This window comes from Pseudonaja textilis, chromosome Z (assembly GCF_049901715.1).
Source record: "Pseudonaja textilis isolate UNSWEBS1 chromosome Z, rPseTex1.2, whole genome shotgun sequence".
Lineage (NCBI taxonomy): Eukaryota > Metazoa > Chordata > Lepidosauria > Squamata > Elapidae > Pseudonaja > Pseudonaja textilis.
This window is the reverse complement of record NC_142008.1, coordinates 22,488,151-22,504,889: the sequence shown is the minus strand read 5'-3', so window position 1 is coordinate 22,504,889 and position 16,739 is coordinate 22,488,151. Positions and strand designations below refer to the sequence as shown.

General features: G+C 34.1%; 1 protein-coding gene across 3 annotated transcripts in view; it reads left to right on the top strand.

The window, feature by feature from the left end:
• RUNDC3B (RUN domain containing 3B) overlaps positions 1-14,907 on the top strand; it is a 44,040-nt gene extending 29,133 nt beyond the window's left edge. For 2 of the 3 annotated variants that reach the window (XM_087917504.1, XM_026716160.2), the window contains exons 9-11: positions 5,400-5,546; positions 10,523-10,644; positions 13,528-14,907. In XM_087917504.1, coding sequence (XP_087773630.1) covers positions 5,400-5,546; positions 10,523-10,644; positions 13,528-13,673 — 415 coding nt within the window. In that variant the 3' untranslated portion in view covers positions 13,674-14,907. The remainder of the gene's footprint in view (positions 1-5,399; positions 5,547-10,522; positions 10,645-13,527) is intronic. The other variant, XM_087917505.1, reaches the window with a different exon arrangement.
• Positions 14,908-16,739: the final 1,832 nt, after the last annotated feature.

The window sequence follows — 16,739 nt, the reverse complement described above, 5'->3', positions numbered from 1 at the left end:
TTCTTTCTTTCTTTCTTTCTTTCTTTCTTTCTTTCTTTCTTTCTTTCTTTCTTTCTTTCTTTCTTTCTTTCTTTCTCATTTCCTCTCTTCCTCTCTCTCTTTCCTTATCTTTCTTTCTGTCCCTTCCTTCCATCCCCCTCTTTCTTTGTCTATCCCCTTTCTTCCTTCCTCCCTTTTTCTTTCTTTACTTTCTTGTCTGTTCCTTGTCTCTTTCCCTCTTTTTCCCCTCTCTTTCTCTCTCTCTTTCCCTCTCTCTCTCTTTCTTTTTTCTCTCTCTTTCCCCCTCTCTCTATCCCTTACTTAACCTATCTACCTATTTTCTGCCCAGGAAGGTATGGCCTAATCTGTCAAAGGCCTGGGCTAATCCTGCATCACCCCTTTTCCCCTTTCAGAGGCCCCAGCTCTTAATCTCCCTGTTTCCTCCTCCACAGACTGCCTCTTTCACGGCTGTGACTACCTTCCTCCCATGGCTGGCTGCCAGGGAAGGCAAGCCAGGGCTGAGCCATTGTTGTTGCTGGGCTCCCTGCTAAGCTACGTCATCCTTGTCACGAATGCCTACAGCCACCGCGTATTTATTTCAGTGCGGGTAGACTGCAGCTACACCGAAAAAACATGTGGCAGCTGGAGATTTTTTGCAGTGAAAATTACTGACCTCTGGCTTTGCTCTGCTTCTCCAAAGTGCCGCTGCAGCCGCATTCTAGGCACCAGCCCCGCAGGTCCACCTCATTGAGCGCAGTGGCGTGTTGGAGGAGCAGAGCAAAGATGGAGGTCGGTAATTTTCACTGCAAAAAACTTCCAGATTCCGTGTGTTTTTTTCGGTACAGCTGCAGTCCAGCTGCACCAAAAAAACCCCACGGTTTTTGGATGCTTTTTGCAGTGAAAATTACCGGCCTCCAGCTTTGCTTGCTCTGCTTCTCCAACGTGCCGCTGTGGCCGTCAGTGATTGTTGTGCATGCGTGTGATGTTGCGCGTGCACAATAAGGACTGACTGGGCATTGAATGGAAGAGCAGGCGGAGAGGAGCAGGGCCAGCCAGGGGCCCATTTTACCGGTTCTCCAAACTACTGGGAACAGTAATGAACCAGTAGAATCCCACCTCTGAGTTGTGCCCTGCGTGGGGCCCACCTCCAGCACCCCCTGCCGGCTCCCTTGCCTCTTAGCAACCCCCTAAGGCATCCCCCCCGCCCCCCACAGGGGGCTGTATCACCCACTTCGGGAACCACTGATTTAAAGACTTCATCATTAGATTTGGATTTTATTGTCATAGTAGACTTGTAACTCATGTAATTCTATTTAATTCTGAATCAAATCATAACTGTCTCTATCTCTTTTATCACTTGATCACATCCTTGCTTCATTTTTTAAAAAAATCCAACACAGGGGATATTAGAATGGATTTAAATTTGCAATAGTGGCAAATATCTGTAGCTCGGGTATAGTAGGATGAAGGTGAAGGTTCACTGTCCGAGCTTGTGGGTTGGTTTCCAAACGTTTTGTTACCAGGCTAGGTAATATCTTCAAGAGAATTTAGGGGATGTCAGTGTCAGTGTTCTTCTGTCTATAAGGGCTACAGGTGTGGGTGTTGTTGAGTCCACTTGGAGGTTTGCCTGTTCCTCAGGATCACCTGAGTAATGCAAATGTATGTGGAGCTTTTTTGGAACTGCTGAAAGGACTGTGTTGTGGAGCTATGTTTTCTGCAGGATGTTTTCTGCACTATGCACTTTTGGATGATCTCCCTCAAATGGTGCAGGAGTATGAAGGGATTTCCAGAAAAAAAATGCAGACTACGGGAACCATTTGCAGTTTAGTTTGAGATGGAGGCAACACAGTAATCTCCAGTCTATGCCTGTGTTCAGCAGTGAAGAGACACAGGGCCGAAAACATCTTGCAGAAAACACAGCTGTACAACTCAATCCTTTCAACGGTTCCAAGAAGGCTCTACACCCATTTGCACTACTCAAGGGAACCTGAGGACATAGATAAACCTCCAAGTGGCCTCAATGACTCTATAAAAGAATGCAAATGACCAGCTGACTGCAAGAAATATAAATCCATTCCCCACCATCCAGCCAGTTGAAGAACCTTCTTGGATGAGAAGTGAAATGTCTTCAAAGAAAAGCAAGAAAGTCCAATTGCCTCTTGAAAAATCACCTTTTGGACAATCACATGATGACAGGGCACTTGGCAACTGGTCATAAGTACAAATGGGTTGCCAATTCCCCAAAATGTAATCATGATCATAGGAGTGTTGTAACTGTAACTTTGATCACAAATTGTAAGCCTCCTTTACCATTATTGTAAATACATCTCTCTCTCTCTCTCTCTCTCACACACACACACACACACACACACGTGTGTGTGTGTGTGTGTGTGTGTGATGTATATCAAGTAGAGTTTCTCCTTGCTCTCCATGACAACAATGCGGTGAGAAAGGTTAAATTGAGAATGAAAGACTCAGTGAGTTTCTGGGACTGAGAGTGGACTCTCCCTACTTTTTCCTCTATCCTTCATCACTATACTGGCTCCTGATTGTACTGGCTCCTGATAAACATTGCTTAAACTTGGTCTGTACTTGTTTTTTTTTAAAAAAAAAAATATATAGGTACAAAATTTTGTTTATGTAACAAATGATAATTATCAAATTTGAATGAACAAACTATAATTAAATTGCAGTTGTATATTCTAATTGGAATTCTAAAGGTAAACTGATGATGTCCCAAACACATATTCAAACACACAGATCTCTTCTGGCATAAAGCTCATAATTTTAAAAAACTAAGCACCTGCCATATATGTACCTCAAATACATACAAAAAGCAATTTAGGTAGTATGCAGACATTATTTTAGAATTTTGATTTCTTTCAGGAAAAAACAGCAAAAATTAGCTGCTCATAACTGATTCTTTACCAAAAATATTTTTGTGGTGTAATATTGGAAATTGTAACAGCCCACAAAAATTAAACTGAGGGCTAACTTATCAATAGTGGTTTGCACACCACTACATTACAGCAACTTTAAATTGTCCAAAATGATCCCTTGTTGTCCTTTTATTAAATTCTGAGTAAGGTTGACTGATTGACTGATTTTAAATTCTGCTTTGTACCTATATGAACTTTTAAAGGTAATTTGGAACAAAAGTATAAAATAAAATAAAAACAAAATCAGCATCAGCTTATGATGAAATCTTAATGAAAAGTTCTATCTTTTATGACTTTTCTAAATATTGGGAGAGACGGGAGGAAATGGACTTCGCCAGGAAGAGCATTTCATAGCTTGGCAGTTACATAAAAGGATTTTTTCCCCATGTACAACACAGATTTTGGTAACAGAGGGCATCTTCTAGAGATCTAAGTCATTGGACAGATTTAGAAAAAGAGATGATTTCTCAGAAACCAAGCCATAAGAGGTTTATAAATCAGCACTAGAATCTTAACTGGGCCAGTAGGCAACTAGCATCCAGTGTAGACCTTTCAGTGCAAGCATCAAAGTATCTTGCATTTGATAGCAGTCTACTTGCACCATTTTATATTATTTATAATCTGTAGTCTGATCTTTCACGAAGACTGGATGCCTATTCTAGATAGAACATTGTAAGAATACCTGTACAAGAAATTATAATTTTATAATATAATATAAATTATAATTATAAATTATAACATTTTCAAATATATAAGGCAGAAAGAAAATGGACATAATTAATCTGAATTTATTTAAGGAGCTACTAGTTTATATTACTTTAAAAGTAAAAAGTGTAAAATATTTTGAAATTGGGAATTGCTTACTGAAACAGCATCAAATGAAATTCTAAAGCATTAAATGCAAAAGTTCTCCAGTTATTGATTTGGACATTTCCCTAAAATTACAAATTGAACATTTGAATGTTTCAAGAGTTTTAAAACTATTTCAGTCATTATTTGAGAGAAAAATAAATTGATTTGTGGTAACATAGATAAAAATAGTTAGTGATTTAGATGTAACTGATATTTAATGAAGCCATTTATAATATATGAAGTTGATCTGGAACATTTAATTGCACCCAAAACTAACTGGATTTTTTTTACACTTGTCACACTTCTCCCTTTTCATTCTTATTGGGGAGGTTGTCTCAGGGTGACAGCCTGGTAAATAACCGTCATCAGCAGAAAGACTGCATATCAGTAACGTGAATTCTACTATTGTTATCTCCTCCATAAATCCGCAAACTCAGATTTCCTCAGCATGCTGTGTTTGTGTTAGTTTGCTTGCTTTAGGGACTTTCTAACACTATCTACTAACATGAAATTAGAAGACAGTTAACACACCACATGGGCTCACATCCATGACATTTGAAATTTCAACAGATCTGAGTCGTCAAGGTGGTGATCACAACTCATTCCATAGAGAGGGATATGTGAAGGAGATTACCCAATAGGAGAATTCATAGTACTGGTAAGTAATAAAGCTGTGGTTGTACTATTAGTTATAAACACTCTAAATCTTTCCCAAGTGATAGCCTTTATTGAGACTCATACTGAGATTTGATATTTCTGACTAAAGGGACAGTCATGAGATTGGGAAAAATTATTTGTACCTTAGAGTGCTTTCTTCCTACTTTAGATTTTGTGACATATAGCTCAATATATAGCTCATAGAAATGAAACAATGATGCATCTGTTTGTGTATGTGTTTATGTGTGTATATCTAATAATGCATATACACATACATACAATTCCCAAAATATTTAAACTTTTTTTCAAATTTGTAAGAATAACATTGCACAATGTGATGTAGCCTATTTGTTTGGATTAAATTATATTGTTATTTTAAAAAGAAAATATTAGGGCACCAAACAATGTTATTTCTGCCATAATTACCCATATAGAAATCCTGTACATCTTAATTTTGCTGCACCAACTTGTTTGTATAAAGCAGCATTTAAATCCTGCAATTCTTCCCTCCCCATCCCATTTGAAATAAATATGAATAGGTACTTCATTACTTCACATCAACTATTGAAGTTGTTTTGAACATTCTGTTCTTGATTCAGAAATAAAACTTAGGTTTTGGAAAAAAGGGAGAGAAATAGAGGGCTCTTCTATAAATTAGCACTTAGATTAGCAATATTGGTAGTTTGCTTAGCGTCAAATGTGGTAAACCATGTAAGCTGTTTTAATTTATTATGTTTATTTCCATATTTGTAATTGACAGATCATCTGTTCCTGTATAATACAAAAAAAATCCCATACTGTAGTGTCATGTGAATTTAGTTCTGTTCTTCAAGAGCCAACTTTTGATTGAGAAATCTCTTGAGAGAAAATGCTTTAGTATGCCAGCAGGAAAACCTTTCAAGAACAGCCTATTTTCTTCCTTTATTTTAAGATATTACTTTTAATGGCATGAAATTCACTATGTGTTTACAGAACTGTGCTAAAGAATAATGATTTAAGATCAAGACAAGAATTAACTACCCATCTCACCAATCAGTGGCCTTCCCCAGGAGCTCTGGATGTTAATGCTGTTGCCTTGGATACGCTGCTTTATGGAAAGCAAAATAAGCAATGGGATGAGTAAGTTGTTATATTTGTGCAGTGCTTCTAAAATCCCAGAAATCTCATTCACCTTCCTCCACACGCATATCTCATCCATCAGAATTTTAAATCTCAGCAGACAAACAAAGGCTGCCTAATTATTAAAACAGTGCAGAAATACTTGTGATAAATATTTCATTACCCTAAAACACATTTAGAGTACTGTAATACAAATAGCTTATATAGTATTCAATATACATTTTTTACACTATTGTATGAGCACAAAGTGATTTACTATTAATGTAAACCACTTCTTGTGTAAGTAGGTTGTTTTTGTTAATTTTGCTTGTCCATGCAAATTGTTCAGAAAATTTATTATCTGCTACATTAGAAGATGGGAAGCAAAAGTAACATTCAAATTATTTTCACATTGCATAATTTTTGAGAGCACTGCATGTGACAATGGCTGTCCTTGAGAAATATATCAACCCTGTGCAAACATAGTGGAAGGCTTGCAAGATGTTCAGATACTGCCTATTCTGTGTTTTTTTCTTATGTGAATCTTTTCCAAGCTTGGCTTTACTAACAATAATTAGAAACATACTGGATCAAAGATAATGTTTAAGAACTTTTAGAGAGATAAAGTAATATATGTACCTATTTTAACCACCATTTAATAAGGGGTTCATTGATTACAACATGGAAGAATATCAAAAATAAACATATGGAAATACCACTATGGCTGTCAACCATGGAGGCCATGATCCACCCAAATAGATTAGATTTAAGGAAAATGGTAAGCTATGGGGAACTATTAGATAGTCAAGGAAAATTAAAATCAAATCATGAAGTAAAGGAAAATGGAATTATAATTGATTGGTGGCCATATTTGCAAATCCAAAATAAATATATATATATTTTTAAAGATTTTGGATTTGATAAAGGGCAAAACCAACTAGACAATATTTTAATAGGACCGGAACAAAAATTCATGACCAAAATATACAAATACTTATTAGACTTTAAAATGGAAGAGGAAACAGTGAAAGCTACAATGATAGCATGGGCTCAGAATTTTGCATACAGTATAAAATGGGGAATGGGAGAAAATATGGAACAAAAATTATAAATTAACTATATCCTCAGCATACAAAGAAAACATATATAAAATGTTTTACAGGTGGTATTTAGTCCCAATGAGATTGGCAAAAATTTATCCTAACACAGGCTCAAAATGCTGGAAATCTAAGAAGGTTGATGGTACATTTTATCATATGTGGTGGCTATGCCCTGAGACCAGAGCATTCTGGATTCAAATTAAAAACTGGCTACAAGAAATTACTGGTTATCAGATTGAACTCAGACCGGAAACCTTCCTTTAAGGAATTATTAAAGATAGAATACTAAAAGAAATAAAATATTTATTGTTACATATCACAACAGCCACCAGAATAGCCTTTGCACAGGTATGGAAAACTACCAATGCTCCTAAAGAAGAACTGATATTAGAAAAAGTAACAGAAAGTGCCGAAATGAATATGTTAATGTTGAAATTGAAAGAAAAAGATTATTCTGAATACTTCCTAATCTAGAATAAATGGTATGATTGGTTAGCAAACAGAACTAAAAAATACAACAAGAAATCTAACTGTAAGAAACCTTAAGAAAGTAAAATGTAAATTTGTAAATTATATAAGAATATGGGAATAACGATTACAGCTAGTTATTAATTAATATTAGATAAATATAAATACAATGTGTTAAGATATTTAAGATAAGAACTTGTATAGATGTCAAGAATGTTGCTGAAACTATGATGTTTTATGTTGAAACAATAGAAATTTAATAAAAACATATTTAAAAAAAAGAACTGTAGAGAGATAACCCAACTCTAGATTTAGTATAGATTTCTATACTTTGTTCAGCATTAAGGTTTTGGCAGGCTTTAAATTTTACATCAGATTTGCATTGTTTTTCCTTTTAAAATTTAACAACTCCATATTAGCCCAACCTGACAAAGTGTTGAGGTATAATTAAGCATATTGTACCATGTTGTGCATCAGAGAATACTGGTATTTGATTAATTGAGCATTAGTTCAATTTGGAACAAATATTAATAGTATGCTAAAATCTTCAGTTAGGGTTTCTAAAATTGTTGGAACAAAAATTATTTGGGGTAATATATATATGGTACACTAGAATAATTAAGATCATTTAAACATGCTTATAAGAGTATTCCTATTTAATTTTGGGTACAAATTCCCATTAGGATATTATTGACTGTTTAACATGAGGTTCTTTATTATTAATGCATATCAAGATGAATATTTGATTTTTAATAACGAAAATTACCAAAACTGTAGTCGTATTCAGATGTATTCTATCTCAACCATAGTTTAGAGTTTGTTGCTACTTGTTTTCTTGAGTTCTTTGAAACAAATATAGATTTCTACATCAATAAACTGCAGTTCAGCCATTACTGCTTACCATATTTTGTTGGATGATATGAAAGTGTGGATAAATAATTTTTTAAGACACACATTTAAAGATAGTTTTAAATAATGTTAGCAATTTATTTATGCATATATGTTTTGGGAGATTCTCAACATTTTCTTGAAACTTAGGAACTCTATTTTGATTTGGTTAATATGTAAGAAAGTAAAAGAAATCCTTATCAATAAGGCCCCAAACCTATCTATATCAGTTTCTTGTATTGCAATGTTGAAGATTACATGAGTCTAGAACATCTCAAAACAGGCAATGTAGGGGACAGTTCACCTTTCGAACTGTCTTGCCACACTTTACAATTATTTTGGAAATAATAAATAATATATAGCTATTTGTAACTATTGATAGAGCTATTCTCCATTGATGTGTCTAACTTTATTTAAATAATTTAGATTAGCCATCTAATAGTTTTGAATTCCATAGACAGCCATAGGTTGATAATATATAAGAACTTCATCTGTTTTTGTTAGATTTAAAGAACTCCATTTAATTATTAACCCTCTACTTATGCCAACATAGTGCCAACAAGTTTATATTGGTCATGGATGGATTTTATAATATTTAGGGCTAGTATTACAATCAAATATTTGACAGCTTAGTTATGTTTTATCTTATTAAACCTTGCTTTTCAAGGAAAAATAATTGAAATAATTTACAACTATATTTAATGTAATATTTTGTAAAAAAAAACATGTATTTTTTTATTGTGAAAGGAGATGAGCTGATAATCTTTGCTTTTGCAACATGGCATGTGCTTCCTTTTTGTGAAAGGCAAAAACAAGACAGACAACAAGGAAAGTAGTAGTAGTACCAGTAGGTTCCAATTGGTTAAAATAGTATCATGTGACTGGTAAGGAAGTGATAGTGTAGCTGTGATTATTATTTTAATATTATTATTTAAATATTATTATTTTCTGTTCATTTTATATATTAAAGATTAATTACACTTAGAACTATGAATTGGAAAAAGACTTGGAATATAAATGAGATGTTGGTTTGGGTAACCCTTTGCTCAAATAGTGCCTTTTGCATCCAAGCAACATACAGTTTTAAAGAAATTGGATCTGATTATGTTTATATTCACTGTGTTTAAAGTTTTAATTTTTGGGGTCAAGTAATGTTTTTAAAATTCATATATCCTTTAGAAAGACTGACTTTAAAAAAATATTGCTTATAGTAAAGAAAAAACAAAACTAGAACAAAATTAAATGGAGAAAATATTTTTCTGAATACTCATGATAAAATAAATTAAAGTTATTAAAGAACAAATTGACCACATGAAAAAATGTGGATCACACTGTCTAGATGGCAATACCAAACAAGCTGATAGTAGAAAATGAATATATTTCATCAGGATTGAATGTATTTTCAATAATTTCTAGCTATAATTCATGCTTGATAAATTATGTCCTCCATATATTGTTGAATTCCAAATATATGAAAATAGTTCAATATTACATCAGTATCTTTGTATCTCATTTATCTTCCCAATACACTATTAAGATATCTATTAATATTAAACCAAAAAGAGGCCATTATGGAGCAGGTCCAAACATATATGCCAATGACCCTTCCACAATTTTATACATTCAACGTATTGAAAGTAAAGTTCAGCCCTTACTATGTTGTTATGAATTTAATATATTTCAAAGAGGATATTTCACTGGATTAGCCTATTTTAAATGCATATTTAATGTGGATTAATAAATTAGTACTTTGATTTTTAAAGACAAAATATTATAAACAATTAGCATAATTCACTTTCAGTTTTGTGTTTCTCTGAGGGCATACATATACACAGAGAGAAGTACATATAACAAAATTACAGGTCTAAATACATCAGCGTCATCCAATTATAACAGTGTAGAAGTTCAATGCAGTAAAGGCAAATGATATAAAAGGCATAAATAATAATGCACTAGTTGTATCCTGCATTAGTTGTATCCTGGATTTTTGAATGTGACACATGTATGCTTTTATGGTACCACCTACTGCAATATACAATGATATATTAACAACACAGAAATTTTGTTGAAACTTTTTGTAAGTATTATTAGAAAAAGTATTTCTTTCAGTCAAATTATCTAGATACTTTGAATAATTACTAAGAGCTGATAGCAACTGGAACAATATATTGTATAAGTCTGTAGCTAGTTATATACAAACAAAATTCAAATACATAAAATAAGCCAACACTAATAGCAAATATACTACTATTAAAATAATACAAAATGCAGAATCAAACATAAGCAAAAATTTAAAAGTGTGATTTAAAAAAAAGTTTATGGACTGGATTCAGGGTTCATTAGTATAGTATTAATGGTCTTTTTTCCAATTTTATGAACTATATTGTATTACACATTTTGGGAGACAGGCAGGGGGGAAAATTTAAAGAATGTATAGTTGTATATAAAGATATACTGGAATTAGAAAATTGTGAAAAAAATAGTTATTTCTCCTGCATATCAGTTCAAAAGTAATGAAATAAATTATCACTGATATTGCAGAAAGAGTTATCACAGCCTGGATCAGCTCTCTGCTGATGTAAGCTTTTCTCAGACATCCCTGGATCCAGGTAATCCACCAGATGCAGATGAGAAGCAAGATGGACTTAATTTACTTAGTGAAGGTAAGTTAAATAATCCCAATATCTGTGTATAATGACTAATTTCCACGTATACCTAAGACTATTCAATTGTTCTACATATAGCTTGAGAATTACAAATCTGCAATTCAAAATTAAATTCAGTTGAATGAATTTAGTATAAATGGTAGCATAAATGTATTATTTGTAATCTGTTTACCTTATGTGTTTTCTGGTCCCTAATGAAGGTTTGAAACTAAACTTGCCTGATTTGTAGTGATATTAATGTATATATTGTGGTAGAATAATATAGGTACATTTATTCAGACAGTATTTGGAATATGGAATCCCTGCTTTTTCTTACTTTTTGTAGAACAGTATAATTTATATAATTTGCATAAATAATACAAATCTATGCAAGATTTCTATGTATCTAATCCCTTTGCTGTCTGTTCAGCTTTGATTTTGAGAGCTAATTGCAATCCTTCAGCATTTGTCCTCATATTGATTATAATGCAGGATCTGAAATTAATATGAAGCTGTCATATTGAAAACATATTTTTAATAATGAATATAACTCCATCTTATGGTAAAATATAGAATTGCTGGACAGTTTGTGTAAACAAAATAAAATAAACCTAAATTTCAATGTAAGTCTGGTATTTTAAATGGACTGGACTGAAACACCTTTGACACTGCTTTGTCTTGTGGAATAAAACACTGTAGTTGTGTTAGCTCATCACCAAAAGCCAATGAGATGTTCTTTTCTTTCCCTAACCTAAACAGAGCTCTGCTTGGTAGAATGGGGAAGCAGCTTTGGAGTAAAGCTGAGGAATCTTGTAAAGGATGTTGAGGCTAGAAATTCCCCATGACTAAAAATAATTTTATTTAACTTTTTAAAGTTTTTATTATATACTATTAAAACATTCATGCCTATAAATTTTAACTGGGTGAAACAGTATATTGTAGGGCAACAGTGTTTGAACGGTGGTGCCTCTAACTTACAGAATGAGTTCAAAATCCAGGATCCATGACTTCCATGGGATTGAAATGGCAAATTTGTGGTCTTCAGTACTGCTACTGTGCCCCTGCCCAGAGATTCAGTAGATTAGTCTTGCCTTAGCCCTCTGGAGATCAAGTAGACCAGCCCCTTCTTTAGCCACTGGAGATCAGGTAGACAAGTTCTACCCTAGCCCACCAGAGGCTGGATAGATTAATCCCACAATAGACTGCTGAAGGATAGTCAGCTAGTCAAAGCGGCAAGACTTAGAATTTACAGTAGACTTAGACTATCTTTATTGTCACTTTGAATATACACTAACCGGCACACATTAAAATGAAATTTTGACACTGTAGAACACTGCACACCAGAACAACTAGACACAAGAACAATTTTTTCCCGAATGCCATCACTCTGCTAAGCAAATAATTCCCTCAACATTGTCCAACTATTTACAAAGTCTGCACTATTATTATTACTCTACCTCATTACTCCTTATCTCCCATCCCCTCCCACTTGTGACTGTATGACTGTAACTTTGTCGTTTGTATCCTCATGATCTATATTGACTGTTTCCTAGTATGATTTGATTGGTTATTGTACCCTATGACTATTATCAAGTGTTGTACCTTATGATTCTTGACTCTTAATGAATGTATCTTTTCTTTTATGTATACTGAGGGCATTTGTACCAAGACAAATTCCTTGTGTGTCCAATCACACTTGGCCAATAAAAGAATTCTAATTCTAATACATGACATAGAGGAACAACATAGTCTAGCTCGGGTATATACATGGACATGGCAAGAAAAACGAACCTTGCCAGTTTACCAGACGGATGGTAGGGAACAAATTAGAATCTGGTAGTCCTGCTGGATATACTTTGAAACCTAGCAGGATTACCAGGAAGTTAAAAGTCACTCCTGTTCCCACTGGTTTTTTTTGCCCGTGGTGATTCTCTTTTTAGGAAAGGAAATATCTTTGAAATAATGGCCCAATGAGTCATGGGTTGTCTAGGGTAAATAAATATTTAACCTTTCTAAGCTTATTTGGATATAGCAGAGCTGGTATTTCAACAAAAGTGCTTATTTGAAAATAAACAGGCAAAGAGGAAAAAAATAAAATGTTGAAAAATATAGGCATATTTCTGGTATTGTGATTTGCTTTTGATTCTGTCATGTTGCGTACACGGGAAACTCCATGAGTTTGTCCCTACTCATCAGCACATATAATAGCAGCTTGAAAGAAGAACGTGAAGTATGCAATGCTGTTTTCTTTCTTGAAATAGCAGTGGTTTGGGTGAAAGATCTATTTATTTATTTATTTATTTTATTTATTTATCTGATTTGTCAATCGCTTACAAGATACAGGTACAAGAATAAATATAGTTTTGAATACATGAGATAGATACTTATAGGAAAAATAAAAAGAAACAATAGGACAGGGATGGTAGGCACGATTGGTGCGCTTATGCACGCCCCCTACAGGTCTCTTAGGAAGGAGGTGAGGTCAATAATAGACAGTCTAAGGTTAAAGTTTTTGGGGTTTGGGGAAGAAACCACAGAGTCAGGTAGAGTATTCCAAACATTGACCACTCTATTGCTGAAGTCGTATTTTCTGCAGTCAAGTTTGGTGCAGTTAACCTTGAGTTTGTATCTATTGTGTGTTCTTGTATTGTTATGATTGAAGCTGAAGTATTCATTTGCAGAAAGGACATTGCAATGTATGATTTTATATACTCATCAGCACATATAATAGGAGCTTGAAAGAAGAATGTGAAGTACACAATGCTATTTTCTTTCTTGAAATAGCAGTGGGTGAACCACTATCTAGATCTAGAGAAAGGAGAACTATTTAATCCTGCCCAGAACATCTCATAATGTGTTTACTACTACTATTAAACTAAAAGTTAAAACTTTCTTCAATAGGGAAAGAAGACACTCCTTCCTTACTTGGCCTTTGTGGTTCTTTGACATCAGTTGCAAGTTACAAATCTCTCACCAGCTTGAAATCGAGTGAATATCTTGCAAGTCCTACAACAGAGATTACAAGTCCTGGACTAACACCTTCTTGAACAAGTCTAAACAAAAAGAAACTTCTGTGTCTGCATTCAATTGGCATTCCTTAATTTATTATTAAGACTTATAAAATGTCAACTAGCTTTTTAAAAAAATGCTTTCTTTTTTGTTTCCATAAACCTAAAAAACTGTTTAATAACTGTCTTTGAAAACAAAGATACATATCAACTCCATAACAATATTCATGTTTTCAGCAAACAACTAACAATTAAGACTAAACTCCAGTATAAAGGAAAAATATTCTTAACCACTAGATTCAATCTGCAAAGAAAATATTTACAATTATAGTGGTTCATTCTAAAACCTCTACGAAAATGTTACATTAAATTTTCATATAAATGTTTTAAATATTTTGCAATTTTTTGATTCAAATCTATTTTTTGCTATTTATTCTGTAATAAAATTTTAAAATGAGGGCCAAATAACTATGGTAACAGTAAACTTTATTTAATTTTTGAAGCTTTGCGATTTAAACTTTGAAGTGCAATTCTATTGAGTAAGAGTTTATTTTCCAGCATTACTGGCAATGGTTGAGTATATTAATACAATCTTGTGTAAAACATTCATACTTACAGGGACCTCTAATTTTGAGGAGTATGAGGAAATGCTTTATTGTGCCAAAGAAGTTCTGTACATTGTTTACTAGTGTGCTGCAACATGTGGGTATCTACAAGTGCAGAAATTTAATTGTCAGTGTGACTACTAATAATTTAAATAAATGATGTGCCTCCAGTAAGACTTGCTTTGAGAAACAAATGAGATAGGGAAGCACATGATTATTCAAAATCTTGTATTGGTAAGTTTACTGTGTTAACGTATATGGTGAGCTAAACTTTTAAATGAAATAGCTCCTGCTTTGTCAAATGACATATACTAGCTACCTGATAATTTAATGCATGTTATCTCTTGTGAAATTAATATCGTTTAAAAACATAATGAGAAATACAACGTAGACTAACACTAACAAGCTTGTATGTGAAATCCAGTATGGTTCAGTAAGTTGTTGATTTAGAAGAGTTACGTTTTTTATAATAGCTGATGACTGATTGGAATAGTTGCGATGAAAAATTTTAATGTATGTATGAAAAAAACAATTGAATCGATGCTTGTGCATGAAGAGACTGCCTTGAATTTGAAAACTTGCCAAGCTTTCAGAATGAAAATTTATGCAAATGTGTTGAGTTGTTGTATCAACATTGCAGATACATTAAACATTTTGTACCAATGCTACCTATAGTTGTACTATTTCTTGGTGACTGGAATACTGCCCAGATTACATTCAATAGCACTAAGCAGCCAAATCAACTGTAGAAACTGATTTCATTATCATTGGAATCTAATTATTTAAGACAACATGCTCTTTTAAAGTATGAGTGTATTTTATCAACAATTATTATACAAATACAGGTAGTCCTTCGCTTATGACAACTGAGCCCAAAATTTCTATTGCTAAGCAAGACAGTGCTATAGACAAATGCTAGGAACAACAGTTATTCTAATACTGAAAACTTGCTTTTTATTGGAAAACACACACACACACTAGGTAGATAACAAAATGTAACATATAGAGATGTTTTCTTTAAATATTTAGAAAATTCTATTAGGCACCAGAAATATTTAGTTCATGCTACTTCTGTAACCTCTTCAAATACACATACGAACATTGACTACCTAATATGTCATTTTTTTTTCCCAATCACTTGAAAGTTTTCTTCCAAGGCATAAATACTGGTACTAATTTGTAAAAATTAAAAATTACTTACCTCATTGATAATTGGTTCCTGGAGGCATGACAAGTATCAAAACGATGAGCACCAAACAATATTTTCCCATAAAAATAATGTGACTAAGTTTAATGTGTTCCTGAACCAAAGACAACGCATATTTTAAGGCAATAAGTAAAAATAGGGTTTGTACATCATTACATGAGAAATCAATCTAAAAGTTAATAAATACTGTTCTTAAGATTGAATAAAATAAAAACTTCATTTTACTTGTACTGAGAAAAGTATATGTTGTAATGAGATTGTCTTGTCCCAGTCCACATGTGCAATATCACAGGGAGTTTTAAAGACTTCATTACGACTGGTCCCCCTTTCATCAACTGCAAAATTCCTGAGTCCAAGCCTGCTCAAACTAGGCACAGGGTTATAAAGTCCACAGGCAAAGGCACAAATTTGCAAGTCCACACACACCGGCACAATTCAAAATCTACATACAATGAATCCAAGTCAAGGCACAAATCCAAAATGAGAGAAGCAGGTCTGAAATCCAGACATAATTGGTTCCTGGAATAGGTCTGAAGTCACAAAAACTGGAGTCATGGAGTTGGAGCACATGCAGAGCAGAAAAAACAGGCAGCTATTTCCAACCTTGCAGTGCTCCATGCATTGGGCTAAATAGGTGCGTGTTGGTATGATTAATTGGGAGGGATGAGACTGCTTCCTCGTGGGTAGCCTCGCTGACTCTGTTGTGCCTCCCTCTGTTCAGTCCTATGTGTTCTAGGATCTGGTGGAGGAAGCCACTCCTCATCCCACTGACTGAATGTAGCTGCGATCCTTCTCCATTCTGCATTTCTGACTGGGTCTCCCTCCAGCTGCATCTGCATCTCCACTCTCTTCTCCAGCCAGTCACTTCTCTAGTCATTCCCTTGATGGCCTCTCCAAAGTTCTTGGCCTCTCTTCTTCCTTTGACCATTCATTTTCTGCTCAAAGTGAACAGACCTCAGTGTCTTCCTGGTGCTTCCCTGTGCCCTTCTCTGATGTGCCCAGAGTTGGCTCTTGGTCTTCATTTGATAATGTCCTTACATGGATGGTGGGAGGAGAATGGTGAGCAGGAGAGGTTATACAGACTGTTGTTTGGAAGAAGAGTCCCCCAATAAAACATTGCACATTGCACAACATTGCCCCTTTTTTCCTTGCAGTTTTTCAACTTGCACCAGATTCTGACACTCTGCTTGTTTTCTTTTCAGAATTCCTTGAAAGTGTGAAATTGTTTGGTAATTGAATAAATTCATTTATGTTTGTCAAAGCTTTGCCTGGGAGGTATTTCTTCCCCCTTCT